General features: G+C 34.6%; 8 protein-coding genes across 8 annotated transcripts, besides 1 other annotated feature; 3 read left to right on the top strand and 5 right to left on the bottom strand. All coding sequences in view use genetic code 12, as the record gives it.

The window, feature by feature from the left end:
* Positions 1-149: 149 nt before the first annotated feature.
* Positions 150-497, top strand: MED22 (Med22p; the record flags this gene model as incomplete). Its single annotated transcript, XM_713047.2, has 1 exon — positions 150-497. The coding sequence occupies one exon, from the start codon at positions 150-152 to the stop codon at positions 495-497; it is 348 nt and encodes a 115-aa protein (XP_718140.2).
* A 176-nt stretch (positions 498-673) lies between these two features.
* Positions 674-1,957, bottom strand: CTA9 (Cta9p; the record flags this gene model as incomplete). Its single annotated transcript, XM_713045.2, has 1 exon — positions 674-1,957. One exon carries the CDS (start codon positions 1,955-1,957, stop codon positions 674-676), a length of 1,284 nt encoding a protein of 427 aa, XP_718138.2.
* A 669-nt stretch (positions 1,958-2,626) lies between these two features.
* Positions 2,627-3,079, top strand: TRS20 (TRAPP subunit; the record flags this gene model as incomplete). The annotated part of the gene is made up of 1 exon (XM_713044.1): positions 2,627-3,079. The coding sequence occupies one exon, from the start codon at positions 2,627-2,629 to the stop codon at positions 3,077-3,079; it is 453 nt and encodes a 150-aa protein (XP_718137.1).
* Positions 3,080-3,137: 58 nt separating this feature from the next.
* On the bottom strand, positions 3,138-5,012 carry CAALFM_C101250WA (uncharacterized protein; the record flags this gene model as incomplete). The annotated part of the gene is made up of 1 exon (XM_713042.2): positions 3,138-5,012. One exon carries the CDS (start codon positions 5,010-5,012, stop codon positions 3,138-3,140), a length of 1,875 nt encoding a protein of 624 aa, XP_718135.2.
* Positions 5,013-5,249: 237 nt separating this feature from the next.
* IFD3 (Ifd3p) lies at positions 5,250-6,299 on the bottom strand (the record flags this gene model as incomplete). The annotated part of the gene is made up of 1 exon (XM_713041.1): positions 5,250-6,299. One exon carries the CDS (start codon positions 6,297-6,299, stop codon positions 5,250-5,252), a length of 1,050 nt encoding a protein of 349 aa, XP_718134.1.
* Positions 6,300-6,671: 372 nt separating this feature from the next.
* Positions 6,672-6,918: a long terminal repeat ((iota-1b) Long terminal repeat (LTR); about 251 bp long, 13 copies per genome).
* Positions 6,919-7,701: 783 nt separating this feature from the next.
* CAALFM_C101220CA (uncharacterized protein) lies at positions 7,702-8,454 on the top strand (the record flags this gene model as incomplete). The annotated part of the gene is made up of 1 exon (XM_713040.1): positions 7,702-8,454. The coding sequence occupies one exon, from the start codon at positions 7,702-7,704 to the stop codon at positions 8,452-8,454; it is 753 nt and encodes a 250-aa protein (XP_718133.1).
* Positions 8,455-8,661: 207 nt separating this feature from the next.
* Positions 8,662-9,909, bottom strand: CAALFM_C101210WA (uncharacterized protein; the record flags this gene model as incomplete). Its single annotated transcript, XM_713039.1, has 1 exon — positions 8,662-9,909. One exon carries the CDS (start codon positions 9,907-9,909, stop codon positions 8,662-8,664), a length of 1,248 nt encoding a protein of 415 aa, XP_718132.1.
* A 542-nt stretch (positions 9,910-10,451) lies between these two features.
* Positions 10,452-12,374, bottom strand: STB5 (Stb5p; the record flags this gene model as incomplete). Its single annotated transcript, XM_713038.1, has 1 exon — positions 10,452-12,374. The coding sequence occupies one exon, from the start codon at positions 12,372-12,374 to the stop codon at positions 10,452-10,454; it is 1,923 nt and encodes a 640-aa protein (XP_718131.1).
* Positions 12,375-12,574: the final 200 nt, after the last annotated feature.

The raw sequence follows: 12,574 nt of genomic DNA, 5'->3' as shown, positions 1-12,574 counted from the left end.
ATCTTGATATTTGATCTGGGTGGGACAAATTCTTGAACACCCTCAAAACGAAAAACTCTAACCAAAAAAAAAAAGAAATACTTTCTCTGATTTCCACCCATAAACAATCTTACCAACACAGCATTTAGCCAACGTTATACATCCACAATATGCAACCCAAGTCAATATCATTGTTACAAAAAATTGATTCTATAATTGAGACAATAATAGTAAAATTTACCAATATATTTGAGAACCTACAAGATGCAAATAAAACCACTGAGATATTATCAATGGAAAGTTTGGCTATGGAAAATAATTGTATTCAAATTATCCGATTATGTCAAGATTTAATTAGTATTTCACGTAATCTTAAAGAAATTTGGGTATTAAATAGCATCAAAGTGACACAAGAGAAATTTGAATGGAAACAAGAGGAAATAGATATCATGTTTACACAATTTAATTTGTTAACTGATAAAATCGCTGAATTTGAAACTGACATGAACAAAGAATAACTAAATTAAGAATTACAACATTTATCGAAATGAAAAATACGACGAGTAATAATAACAACAATAATTATACATTTCATAAACTACGTTTCAAATTTTGGGTTTTTGCCTACGTATAGTACATAAGATTACATTGTGGTGAGAGGAAATGGGGGAGGGTGTGCCCAAGTGATAATTGGTTAGATAACTCTTTCCATGCTAGCAGATCTAGAAACTGTTCTGCTAGCGGTTCTGCTTGCAGTTCTACTAGTAACTCTGCTAGCAATTCTACTGCTGGGCCGAGAAGAAGTAACAGGTTCCTTTTGGTTTTTCTGTTCTTCGAAAAGATTGACAAATTTTTGAACTTTGCCAACTTTAATAAATTTGAATTTTTTATTTTCTTTAATAAATGAAGGCACGTCTTCGTTATGGGAATTGTAAGCATACTCTAGACCATATCTTTCATCACTAATCATCGAGAATGAAGTATTTGAGGTCCTTCGAGATAAATCATTTGCTCTTCTTGCTTTGGTTGGGGAATGGAATGGCAGCTGTCTGGAAATCTTGATGACTTCATCATCTTCAGCAAATCCATGTTTTGATGGTGAAACTGGCAACTCTAGAGATGGGTTTGGGATATTTTGAAGTTCGAAATCATCTTCGTTTTCACAACTAACTTCAATCAAGTCATCCAAACGTAATGCACCATTTTCTGGTTTGGCCATAAATGGTGTTTCAGGTGAAAGTGAAGAATTTTTTTCTTTAACGTCAATATTTGGCAGTTCTTCTTCAACAATATCTTCCTCGTCATCGTCATTGTGTCTTAAATTGCTTATATTCTCAATAAAATCATGATTATGCTTGAATGATTTCTCTTCATCACTTATGTCATGGAATATCTTTTTGAATTCATCAATCAAAGTATCATTTGATTTTAGCGGTTCAAGATATCTGCCGAATAATTCACCGTTATCTTCACTTTCACTGCACTCTATAGTGGAATCACTAATATCATAGGCCAGATATTCCTCTTCTGAGTACTTGAGGTATATCTTTTTAATATAAGATTCAATTTCATCCATAAATTGGCATTGCTTCAATATTGTATAGCTTTCATTCTGCTCAAACTCGATAGCTTCTTTTGAACAGTCTAGTAGGATTAATTTCACGGTTACAATGAATATTTCTTCTGATGGTTTGTATTCCCAACTCTCCTGTTTTAAAATACGCAAGATATAGTGTTTATTGGAATGGATGTTTATCAAGTCTTGCAAATCAGACAACTTCATAGATTTGTTTCTTGATACCAAATTGTTTAGTTGAATATTTATCTTTATCACGTATGGAGATTGATTTCCCTTTCTCGGAGCATGTATTAGATTGTAGATCTTGCTAGAAATGTTGGACGAAAATATAAAGTTGGGCTTTATTGGGTCCCATAAATTACCATTCTGTTGAGCCAGGGAATTTAAGGTAATCAGCATTGTCCCTGTGATTTATTTGTATGTATGGCTAAAAACTAAGTATTGTTTTGTTCTTTGAAAATGAGTAAATTTTATCTAATTCTTTTTTTTTTAACTTTCTCAAAGGGATTCAAGGAAAATTTCAAGGTTACCAATCAGATTTAGTCTTAAAGTATAAATAAACCAAGCCTAATGAGCTTATATTTTAATTTAATTTAATATGATACGATATGTAGATGTTATATGCCTCCTGACTCCTGATTCTTTTTTTTTTTGTTTTTGCCCTTTTGTTTCCTTTTTATTTTTTTTCCTTTCTCTTGTTTATCTGACAATAGAACGAGTGAGCGAGCGAGCGAGGGAGCCAGTTCCATTACTTACTTTTATGCATTCATACCATGCGACTTAAATGTGTGAGTTGTCTATGTACCAATTCAGCGAAAATAAAAACAACCTCAGACCATTCTTACATCTGTGTTTCACACGACCAGAATTTTTTTTGTTAGTGTTGCCAATTTATCCAGACAACTAACTTAACTGACCCTGTGGGTTGAATTTTTTTTTTCTTTGCCTGATCTGTAACTGTTGTTGTACAAGTTTCCTCGCCGTTTTACTTAACAAAAGAAGCAGAGAAACTATAGAAACCTTTGAAAACCTCCTATTTCTGTTTCGTTCTATTAAAAATTCAAATAAATGTCTTCATCTTATTATTTCTCCATTATTGGAACTAAAGATAATCCTTTGTATGAATTAGAATTTTCTTCGTTTAAAAGTGCCAACATTTCCACAACTGATAATGTGCCAGGAAAATCGCAATTCCCCCAATCAACGAAAGAATTACTCCCGTTTATTGCCAACTCATCTTTAGATCTTATTGATGACCAAGCATTCACCACTAATGTATTGAACTTGGGCAAAATAGATCAATTCTATGGCTTATCTATAAATGCATATGTTCTACAAAGTCAAGTTAAATTTATTCTTTGTTACAACTCAAAGGAGGAAAGCACAATCAAACAGTTTTTCCAAGAAGTTAATGAGTTATATACAAAGTGTTTAATGAACCCTTTCTACAATGTCGATGATGCGATTGTATCACCAGATTTCGATTTGAAAATCAAACAGTTGGCTAGAAAGTATTTATAAATAAACGGAATGTCAAGAGAAAAAAATAACAATATATACAAGCTATTATACTGGGTGTTTATTTTTCTTCAGGTTGGGCAGGTGGGTTTTCTAACACCTTTTCGGTTTCAACTTTATAATTACCATCCTTGGTCTCAACAAGAATACCCTGTGCTTTTAAAGTGTCAAACATATCTTGCGGGATCCAACCTCCAGTTGCTGAAAATGGACTGGACACGGTTTCCAATTGGTAATCACTCAATTCCTGCTGATGTTGATCCAAATATTCAGCTGTATATTCTATTGGGAATTTAGTGTCCTTGGAATTGACAAGTTCGTTGGCGACATAGGCTTCCCACATGGCTTGTAATTGGACAATGGACCCTTCAACATACAAATAATCTTTGCCGTTCTTCACATCCAAGGCTTGTAAATATGGACTTTTCAAAACCTTAATGTGAGGAGAAGCAATAGCAATCAAATCATGTCTATATTTATTCAATTCAAATTCCCACATTCTTTCATTTCTGGTCTTATAATACATAAACTCGTATTGTTGTTTTTCCAATTCTTCCATCTCTTTGTATCCCGGAACGTCTTCTTCTAAATTGTAGATTTTAGCGCCTTGATAAGCAACAAATTTTGGGTAACTAGTCAAAATAAATGGCTTGATGGTGGAACCTTCGAAATCAATGAAATAGTTTTCGGTTTCCGAGTGTTGGATAACATTCAAAGGATCTAAATCTGGTATGTACAATCTTGGTTTGAATAACTCTTCAACATTCATGATTGATTTTGATTTATCGTTAATCAATTGTGGAGAAATTTTCTTCAAGTTTTCAAAAGTTTTAATTTGTTTAGTGATCAAAGCTCTATCATTCTCATTAGCTCCAGCATCAGCGTTGATCAAAGAGAGTTTGCTTTTTGCATTTTCCAACTCAATATCAGCCACTGATTCTAACACCGCAGTTGGGTTTGAAGCATCCCAAGGACCATTGTATTGGTCAATAATGGATTGTTGCAACTTGTTCTTATTTCTGGTAAATTGTCTTTCAACACTTGGTCCAATTCTCCAACGATTTGATAATGCCGAATCAGTTTCACCTTCATAAGGTACATCATTTTGCAAGGAACCTTCAACATCATCATGGAAATACAATGATCCGAATTTATTAAATGTCACACTTAGTATTTTGTTTTGAAACTGGGCAATTGGATCAATTACTTCATGTAAGCGTTTGTTGGTTTCCTCGGAATCTGGCAACAATGGATGCCATTTTTTCATTAACAATTCTCCAGAAATAAATTCTTGTAAAATAAATGGACTCTTGATTTCGTTATTGGAATCCACACCGTATGCCAAAACTCTTGGTACATTCAAACCTAATTTCAATTTTAAGAAATCTGTAGTTGCTACTTCACTTTTCAATTTAGAAGCAATTGCGACATCGGAGTCCAATTTATAAGGAATACGTAAGACCAATTCTTTACCGGTGTTCAAAGTGATTTTGTAAACACGGTGATGTTTACCCTCATGTATCGAGGCAATTGATCTGACAATAACTTTGTCCTTAGTTGAGCCTAATAATTCCTTATTGTTAGCCAACACAAATGCACCTTCCAAACTTTTTGGTTGGGCGAGTTTTGATTCCAATTGATTGATTCTATCGATAAATAAGGTCAACCCTTCAATAGAAAATGTAGTTTCTCTCTGTTTCTTTTTGGACTTGTCATTAGTCAACCAAGATCCCCAAGTATATTGGAAAAATTGGTTGCGTTGAGGATCCTTGGTATCAGAAAGTTTGGTATAAATTTCATTAGCATTGTTTGATGCTGGTGAGTCGGTTGAGTTTTGACGAATAGAAGTTCTCAATACAGCTGAAAATAAACCGCTTTGGCCATTTCTGGTTACTTGGTTTAAAGTTCTTGAGCATCTAGCAACTCTTGATAACATTTTTGAATAATACAGATATGTAAGCTGCTGATGGTAGTAATTATGCAAAAAAAAAGCAAATTGTTGCAAGCAATTTTTGCTGGAGAAATTTTCTCAATCACCAGGGGCTTGGAGAAATCAGAAAAAAAAAATCTTTTAAAAATTCTATAGGATTCTATATATAGAGCTGTTGTAAGCCAACCCCTGGTCTACATACTCTATTCAAACACATAGACTATGATTTACAAAGCAAATTACTTATGCAGTGACATTCTTAGGAACATATGGCTCTTCCAAAAACTTTTCTTCTTCCTTGGTTAATTTGAATTTTAATGCTTGCAAAATATCATCAACTCTTTTAACAGAGGAAAGTCCAACAATTGGATTAAAACCTTTTCCTATAACCCAAGCTGTAGCAACAACAGCCATACTCACATTGTGGTCTTTGGCAACTTTTTCAACTCTTTGAATAATTTCTTGGTCAGCCTCCGATAAAGCGTCCAACCCCAATATTTTGAATCGCTCCTGATCTAACTTCTCTCTGGAGTTTTTGGAAACAGCGCCAAGTGAACGGGCCAAAACCCCTCTAGCAAGTGGAGACCAAGGAATGATCCCAACTTTACTCAAATAGTTGGTTTGGCAAAATGGAATCATTTCTCTTTCTTCTTCTCTATAAATCAAATTATAGTAATTTTGCATACTGATAAATTTATGCCAACCATTTTGTTCAGCAATAAATTGCAATTGGGCAAAATCAACCGCTCTCATAGATGAGGCACCAATGTATCTGGCAAGTCCTTGATCGACCACATCATTCAAAGTCCTCATTATTTCTTTCTTTGGTGTTTCTTCATCCAATCTATGGATCTGGAAAACATCTAAATAGGTCCCCAATCTTTTGACAGATGCTTCGACAGCATCGAATATATGTTTCCGAGATAACCCTTTGCTATTGGCATAGTCCATTTCTTTGAAACCTGAGGTATCCGCTAATGAGTATCTTCCAGTATTAGGTTCAACACTATAGTAAACTTTACTCAATATCACAATTCTATCTCTTGGGATGTTAAATTTTTTGATAAATTTTCCAAGCAATTCCTCTGACTTACCGTTTGAATAACTATCAGCAGTATCAAATGTACGCAATCCAGCATCGTAACACTTCTTTAAAATAGTGAAAACTTCATCTTCATCTTCAATGACCCATTCGGCCCACTGTTTGGAACCAAAAGTTAAACATCCAACAATCAATGGGGAAATTTTGAGACCAGATTCACCTAAATTACTATACTTGATTTCAATTGACATGACAGCGATAGAAAGTTGTATACTTTGGTAGTGACTTGTGAAAGGTGTTATCTATCCTCAGTTGTGGTTAATATCAAGAGTGAAAAAAAAGAGCGACACTGTACGACTTTTGTTATAGAGCGCCTAGAATGTATTATATATTTTTAGAAAGTTCCTCAATTCCTTTTCTGCGACTCGAGGTCGAGTGGGGAAATTGTCCAGCTATATATATCTATATAAGTCATGTGCACAGTCCACGAAATTACCTGGGGTTAACCCCATAACGCCAACAGACATCAACACAAATTTATAGCACATGTGTGTGGAGTTATGTGTCACATCCGCGGTTTGATATCGGAGGAGAGCGGAGTGAATCAAGATAAGCCCGAGACTTGTTGTAAAACAGGATCTGGAATATTTTATGTGCAGTCCTTTCGAATTCAATTCAGAGAGTTCGACGAATCCTTTATTATTGCTATTTTATTATTCTCTATTATATACTACTTTTCTTAGAACAACATTCATACTCTTATTATTTACAATTATTATATACTGATAATTAGCTTCGAATCTATAGAAAGTTAGAGCAACACATATTATCCGTCATAATGTCTAATTAATAAAACCTAGGAATACTTCAGACTCCTTAGCGATACCAGAACGAATTATCTATCTTAGCACGATTCACCAAGCCGTGCTAATACCAATGTAGTTTAATTCGAAATCTCATAAATTATTATTTATATCTGCCATGGCAAGCCCTTACTTCTAAGAGAATAATACCGGTGATAAGCAGCTTATCTATCAACTGGACTTGCCACTGTTTTTCGTAAAAGCTAGTCAGTACGTGCAATAAAAAGTCTTATGTTCAGATAAATCTTTTCTGCACAACCATATAACACCTGAGAAGAGAAACAAATGAGAAGAATATTATTATAAGAAGTAAAAACAAATAGTTTGCGATAATGCTTGACTATGCAAATAAAAAAATGAACAAGCTAACAAAGATGAAAAGCAATGGTGGGAGGAGAAAGAAAGAAAGAAGGAAATGAAAAGTGCGTGATGATAAGTTTTAGTTTTGTGCAATTTACAATGTTCTCCCCCCTTTCTACTGCTACCATACTTATTATTATTATTGTTAGTACTCTATCTATATAATTGCAATTACTAGTATTATTATTACAATCTTTAAGAGACAAAAAAACGTTTGATCTTTTTGTCTATGTTAACTTTAACTGGGGAAAAAAATGGCAATTGTGCAAACTCTTTGCTGAAAATTGTTACATAATACTTTTGCTTTTTCTATGAAACAGAATCAGTTTATGATTTCTAGTTCAAAATTTTTAAACATTTCAAACTCTTTTTCCTGAATTTCGTTAAAAATAAGATATCAACTACTCATTATTACATTCTGTTCATAAATATGTCACATCCCGCAGCCAGTGTTCGATCTATTTATAGTGGGAAGGTAAATCTCGACTCACCTGACGAATTGTATAACCTCGATAGTAACAACAATAGCAGTGCTGATGTTTCGAGTATTTCCCAGTCTACATCATCTACCAACAATCAAAATCTACCAAGAGTTCAACTAGAAGATGTTTCCTCTTCACAGATCCAACACCGTGTAACGTCAAAGAACTTAAAAAGCCTAGAGAATAGCACATTAACTAAGCCTACATCTAGATTTGATAGTAACAACTACAACGGAACCAATTCGTCACTTGTTTCCACAGAGTCGGAATACCAGAACGATTTAATCGATGCAGAATCATTAGATACTGAAGGAGACGATGATATCATTGCAGCTCCACTGCCACTGGACTATACAGATCCATTCTCAAGACCACTTTCACGAAACTCCACAACTAGTTGTCTTTCTACAACGGCAACAAAAGATGGGATAGAAGGAAGAAGATTTCGCCGCCACGGTCCCACAGCTTATTCAAGTCATATCATAGCAGGTATGATGCAGCAGCAACAACAACAACAACAGAAACTCCTTAACCAACAGAATCCAACCAAAAGTTTGTTAAACAACGATGATGAACATTACACTCTTTTGGACTCGACCAATGCAAGTGTAGCCAGTCTTCATCAAACTTCTATATATCCAGGTACAAGAAGTAGTAGCGGTTCTGAACCTACAGTGTCATCTAATGTTAAAGAGGAGTAGAAACAAAAAGGACTAATGGACGTCAATAATTTATGTAATTTTGTATCTTAAATCGTAATGAAAATTATATTCATAAAGTATTGCAGCTACATTTTTGTTCACATTTAACTTTTGAAAGCTTACAATAAGGAAATAATATAATATTTAGAACCCTATTTGGTACTAGAAAAGAGTAGCTTTCCATATAGACTTGATGTGAATTAATGATCAAATTCTGCCTCTTCTATTCCATCTTGAACTTCTTAAACTCTTACCAGCATATCTTCTACGTGACAAAGTAGCCCCCAAACTAATATGGTGAGATCCCAATTGTGTACCACTAGAATTGACGGTCCTTAATCGACCGGCTCTGATCTGTTTCTTGCTTCTATCACTTTTGACAATAGCAAAAACTGAATTAACTGCCTCTCTTTGAGAAATCAATTTGGGTTCATAGGAAGGATGCTCTCTGAACTCTTGAAGGATTTCGTCAAGAGATGGAGTACCAAGATAATCACTTGCTAACCAAATTTGAAAGTGTTTGTTAAGTACCAGACATAGTACATCACCAACAGACTCTTTTACCGCAAAATAATACTTCATACCTATGGTCACATGATCAAGTTTAATGAGAAACTTGTTAATCGGGTCAAAAGAATGCTTCATAAACTTTCTGTTCTCGTCATTGAACCTATTCTTGTATCCTGGACCATAGATAAAACCAGCAATGGTACTTAATCTTGAAGTAAATACTCTGCTGAAATTGACTCTAGTATGATGAAGCCAGTTCCATATTTTAGACAATCGGATGTCGTTCTCCAGATTACATATAGGATACTCAGACACTTTTTTGGATTGAAGAAATCTTACAATTCTTTCATCAAGGGAGTCGATACACTTTTTCAACCAATAGCCTGTGCTTGGAATATCCTTGACTTTCTCGGATTCAAAATTGAACGTTTCTCTGCCCAAAACAGCTTTTTTGATACCACTGTACGATTCAAAAAACCGATTGAAAGCTGAAATCCATTCAACCACAATTTCACCATTATCTGGTTCATACACGGGGAGGTCATTGAACAATGACAACAATTTCCGGTTTTGATGCTCTGACCAAATAGCAAAACTATCGAAATCTTCAACTACTTCATAATCAGCAGGATTATTGACGTCAATGAAACTAGGGGTAATGGTATGGTAACCCATGCTCGAAGGCGACAAGTCGGAGTCCTGGTTCTCTATTCTTTCTGATTCATTGATCAACTCCAAATAATTATGTTCATTGCTCTCCTTTATAGCTTCATCACTTTCGCTTGCAGAAAAATTTGATTCTGTTTCGTTGTTGGAATCTCTTAATTCAGTAGTGACTTCGGCCAATATACGAGCCTTGATTCGTTCTACTAGCTCCGCTGGAATGTCCTCAATTGAAGAAACTAAAGGTGTACTAGCAGCAGTTTCAGTTTGAGATTCAGACATATTCTGTATTATATTATTCAAAAAGAAGATGAAAGATAAACTAACAAAAAAAAAGTAGACTTAGATGTGTGATAAAACTTCTGATGATGCGTTGGTTTGGTTGATGCAGGGTGCAGGAGTGGCAAAAGTGCTAAAAAAATGGTTAGTGTGAGGATTTATTGTTCGATAACTTTAATTCTTTTCAAGGGATGTGCTACATGGCTTGTTCAACAGTGATGTTAAACATCCAAGCTTGGGTATTCTGACGGAATGACAACAAAATAACATGTCAGCTTGTAAATGTATCATTAAATGATTAGAATTGTTAAAATTATAAAGTCCAACTTTCGTTTTAACAACTGAAGGTTCTGCGAAAACGGGTTTAGGAAATGATAGACTTGATTACATAATTTTTAGAGTAGTTGTTCCGTTTCTTCACATGTTGCACCATTTCAAGAGTAAGAATATATAAGGCACACAATCAAGGCATTTGCAATTCTATTTGTGGATACTACAATAAAATAAATAAATTAATTAGACAGTACATACTAAATAACAAGGAATCAAAAATTGTACATGAAATCAGTATCGATACAAAGATCAACTGAATGAACATTCAATATCTCATGATATGATGAGCTTGCACCTAATAGTTCTTTGGACAAATTGTCCATGTCGCTAACATGACCGTCTGATAAAGTAATTTCTAGCAATTTGTTTTCAATTTTTCTAAACACCTCAGCACATTTCTTTGCAACTATCCAGTCACTTCCAAATGCTTGGAAAATTTCAATACAGTAACAAATTTCTGTTTTCGACTCCATGAGATCTATGGCCCATTTACACAAACAATAAAGGATTGTGGTGCATACCATCAAAAAACGATACAAAGTGGTCCAATTTAACGGTAAGAGTTTGGCCTTGAACAATTTATAAGTATATGACAATGTCTCTAAACATGACTTACCAAGAATATCAAGAAGGTCTTGTGATGGTCTTGGATTTAAATAAGAAGGACGATACAAAAGGATTAACAAGTGGTTATATCTTGCAGTATACCAAGGAACCAGTAAATGGAAAGAAACTGACTGTCTGACGGATGTGTTGGCATTATCAACAGATTTGACCTGGTAATACCAATCTTCAATCTCTTTACGTAAATCTGATAATATTTCCTGACAAACTTCTTCTTGCAGTTTATCTTTGTTAATAAAATTCTTGTAAATGTTGACAGAATGGACTCTTCTCAAGATTTTACCTTCCAATCTACGCAAATTGATCACTAACCGGTTTACAGCAATATCCTCTGTCTCATCTTCTTCTAAAACTTGTGGGAAGGGGACATTTATATCATCATCTTGAAGTGCCACTGGTCTTCCAAGTGAAACAGAACTCAAACGATCTATATTATAGACTGACCAGAATAATCTTGATCTCATTTCAATTTCTTTGGAAGACAAGTTTCTTGCATCTTGATCCAGAATCTTGTGATTCATTCCTAAATGAATAGCTAGTCTTGTCAACTTACCCATGATTTCCCAAGATGTATATTCTGCTGGGTTAAAAAATGAGTATAGTGCAAGCAATGTCAAATTTCTCACATTAGTTAGACTATTGGTAGATAAATTATTATGAACATGCGATAGGGCCATCGATACAAAGTATTCAGATAATTTTTTGTCTCTGCTAATAATTCCTGTACGTTCTAAACCAGTACTTCCAACTGCCAAAACCATGTACAATTCATAGGGATCATGATGAGAATCTAAATCTACGATTCCATCTTCTTTAAATAATTTTTGAAAATTCTCCAAAAATTCTTTCTTGTGTATCACTGGACAAATTCGATAATTGTGTTGCATAAACAGACCGATTATTGATGTTAACAAATCTTTATCTACTATTGGTGGAATGATACTCACATTTGAATTGGTCTTAATACCCACAGCACTAATTAGCACTTTAGAAATTTGTTTCGGGTACGAATGGAAATTGGGAGCTCTAGCATCGATTGAATTTAATATCGGTGGTGTGTGAGATCGAGATGATGATACAGATTCGCTTGTATTTGTAGTTGGTGGTACTGCTGCTGCTACGGTAGATGTAGTTGTGCTTGTGTTGGTGGTAGCTGATGGTATATGTCTAAACAAATCATTAGGTTGGGATTGGTTAAGATACGAAAAACCTGTAAAAGTTTCATTCACCATTGGTGAAGGAGGATCTAGAGAAGATTCCAGGGTCGTTGTCTTACCGTTCTTACTTTGCCTTGGTTTCCGTTTCACATAGGTACACTCTTCATTTGCATTTTCACAATTCAAACAATGTGGGGTACTCTTGTCACATTTTTTCTTTAATTTCCTACACCTTAGACAACTTGTTAATTTTGGCATATCCTCTGGGTGTTTTAGAACAGCCGGATTATCAGCAAGGTTTGATGTATGCTTTTGCACTCTGAACTTGGAAACTATGGAGTCTATTGGTCTCATGTGTGTTTTTGGCGCTGAGCAAAGGTTGTAGGGAACACCGTATGACTAATTCTAAAAACCCCGTGTTGAGAAATAAAACTTCTGGAGATTTATGTTTGGTGAGAATTCAGTATTCAACTGGGTGATTTTAAATTTTCGGTTCTGTAAACTCTATTTTCAGTCGCGCCATTCGTTCATTGATCTTACCCATAGCCAACTGT

This window comes from Candida albicans, chromosome 1 (genome assembly GCF_000182965.3).
Source record: "Candida albicans SC5314 chromosome 1, complete sequence".
Lineage (NCBI taxonomy): Eukaryota > Fungi > Ascomycota > Pichiomycetes > Serinales > Debaryomycetaceae > Candida > Candida albicans.
This window is presented reverse-complemented; position numbering and strand designations above follow the sequence as displayed.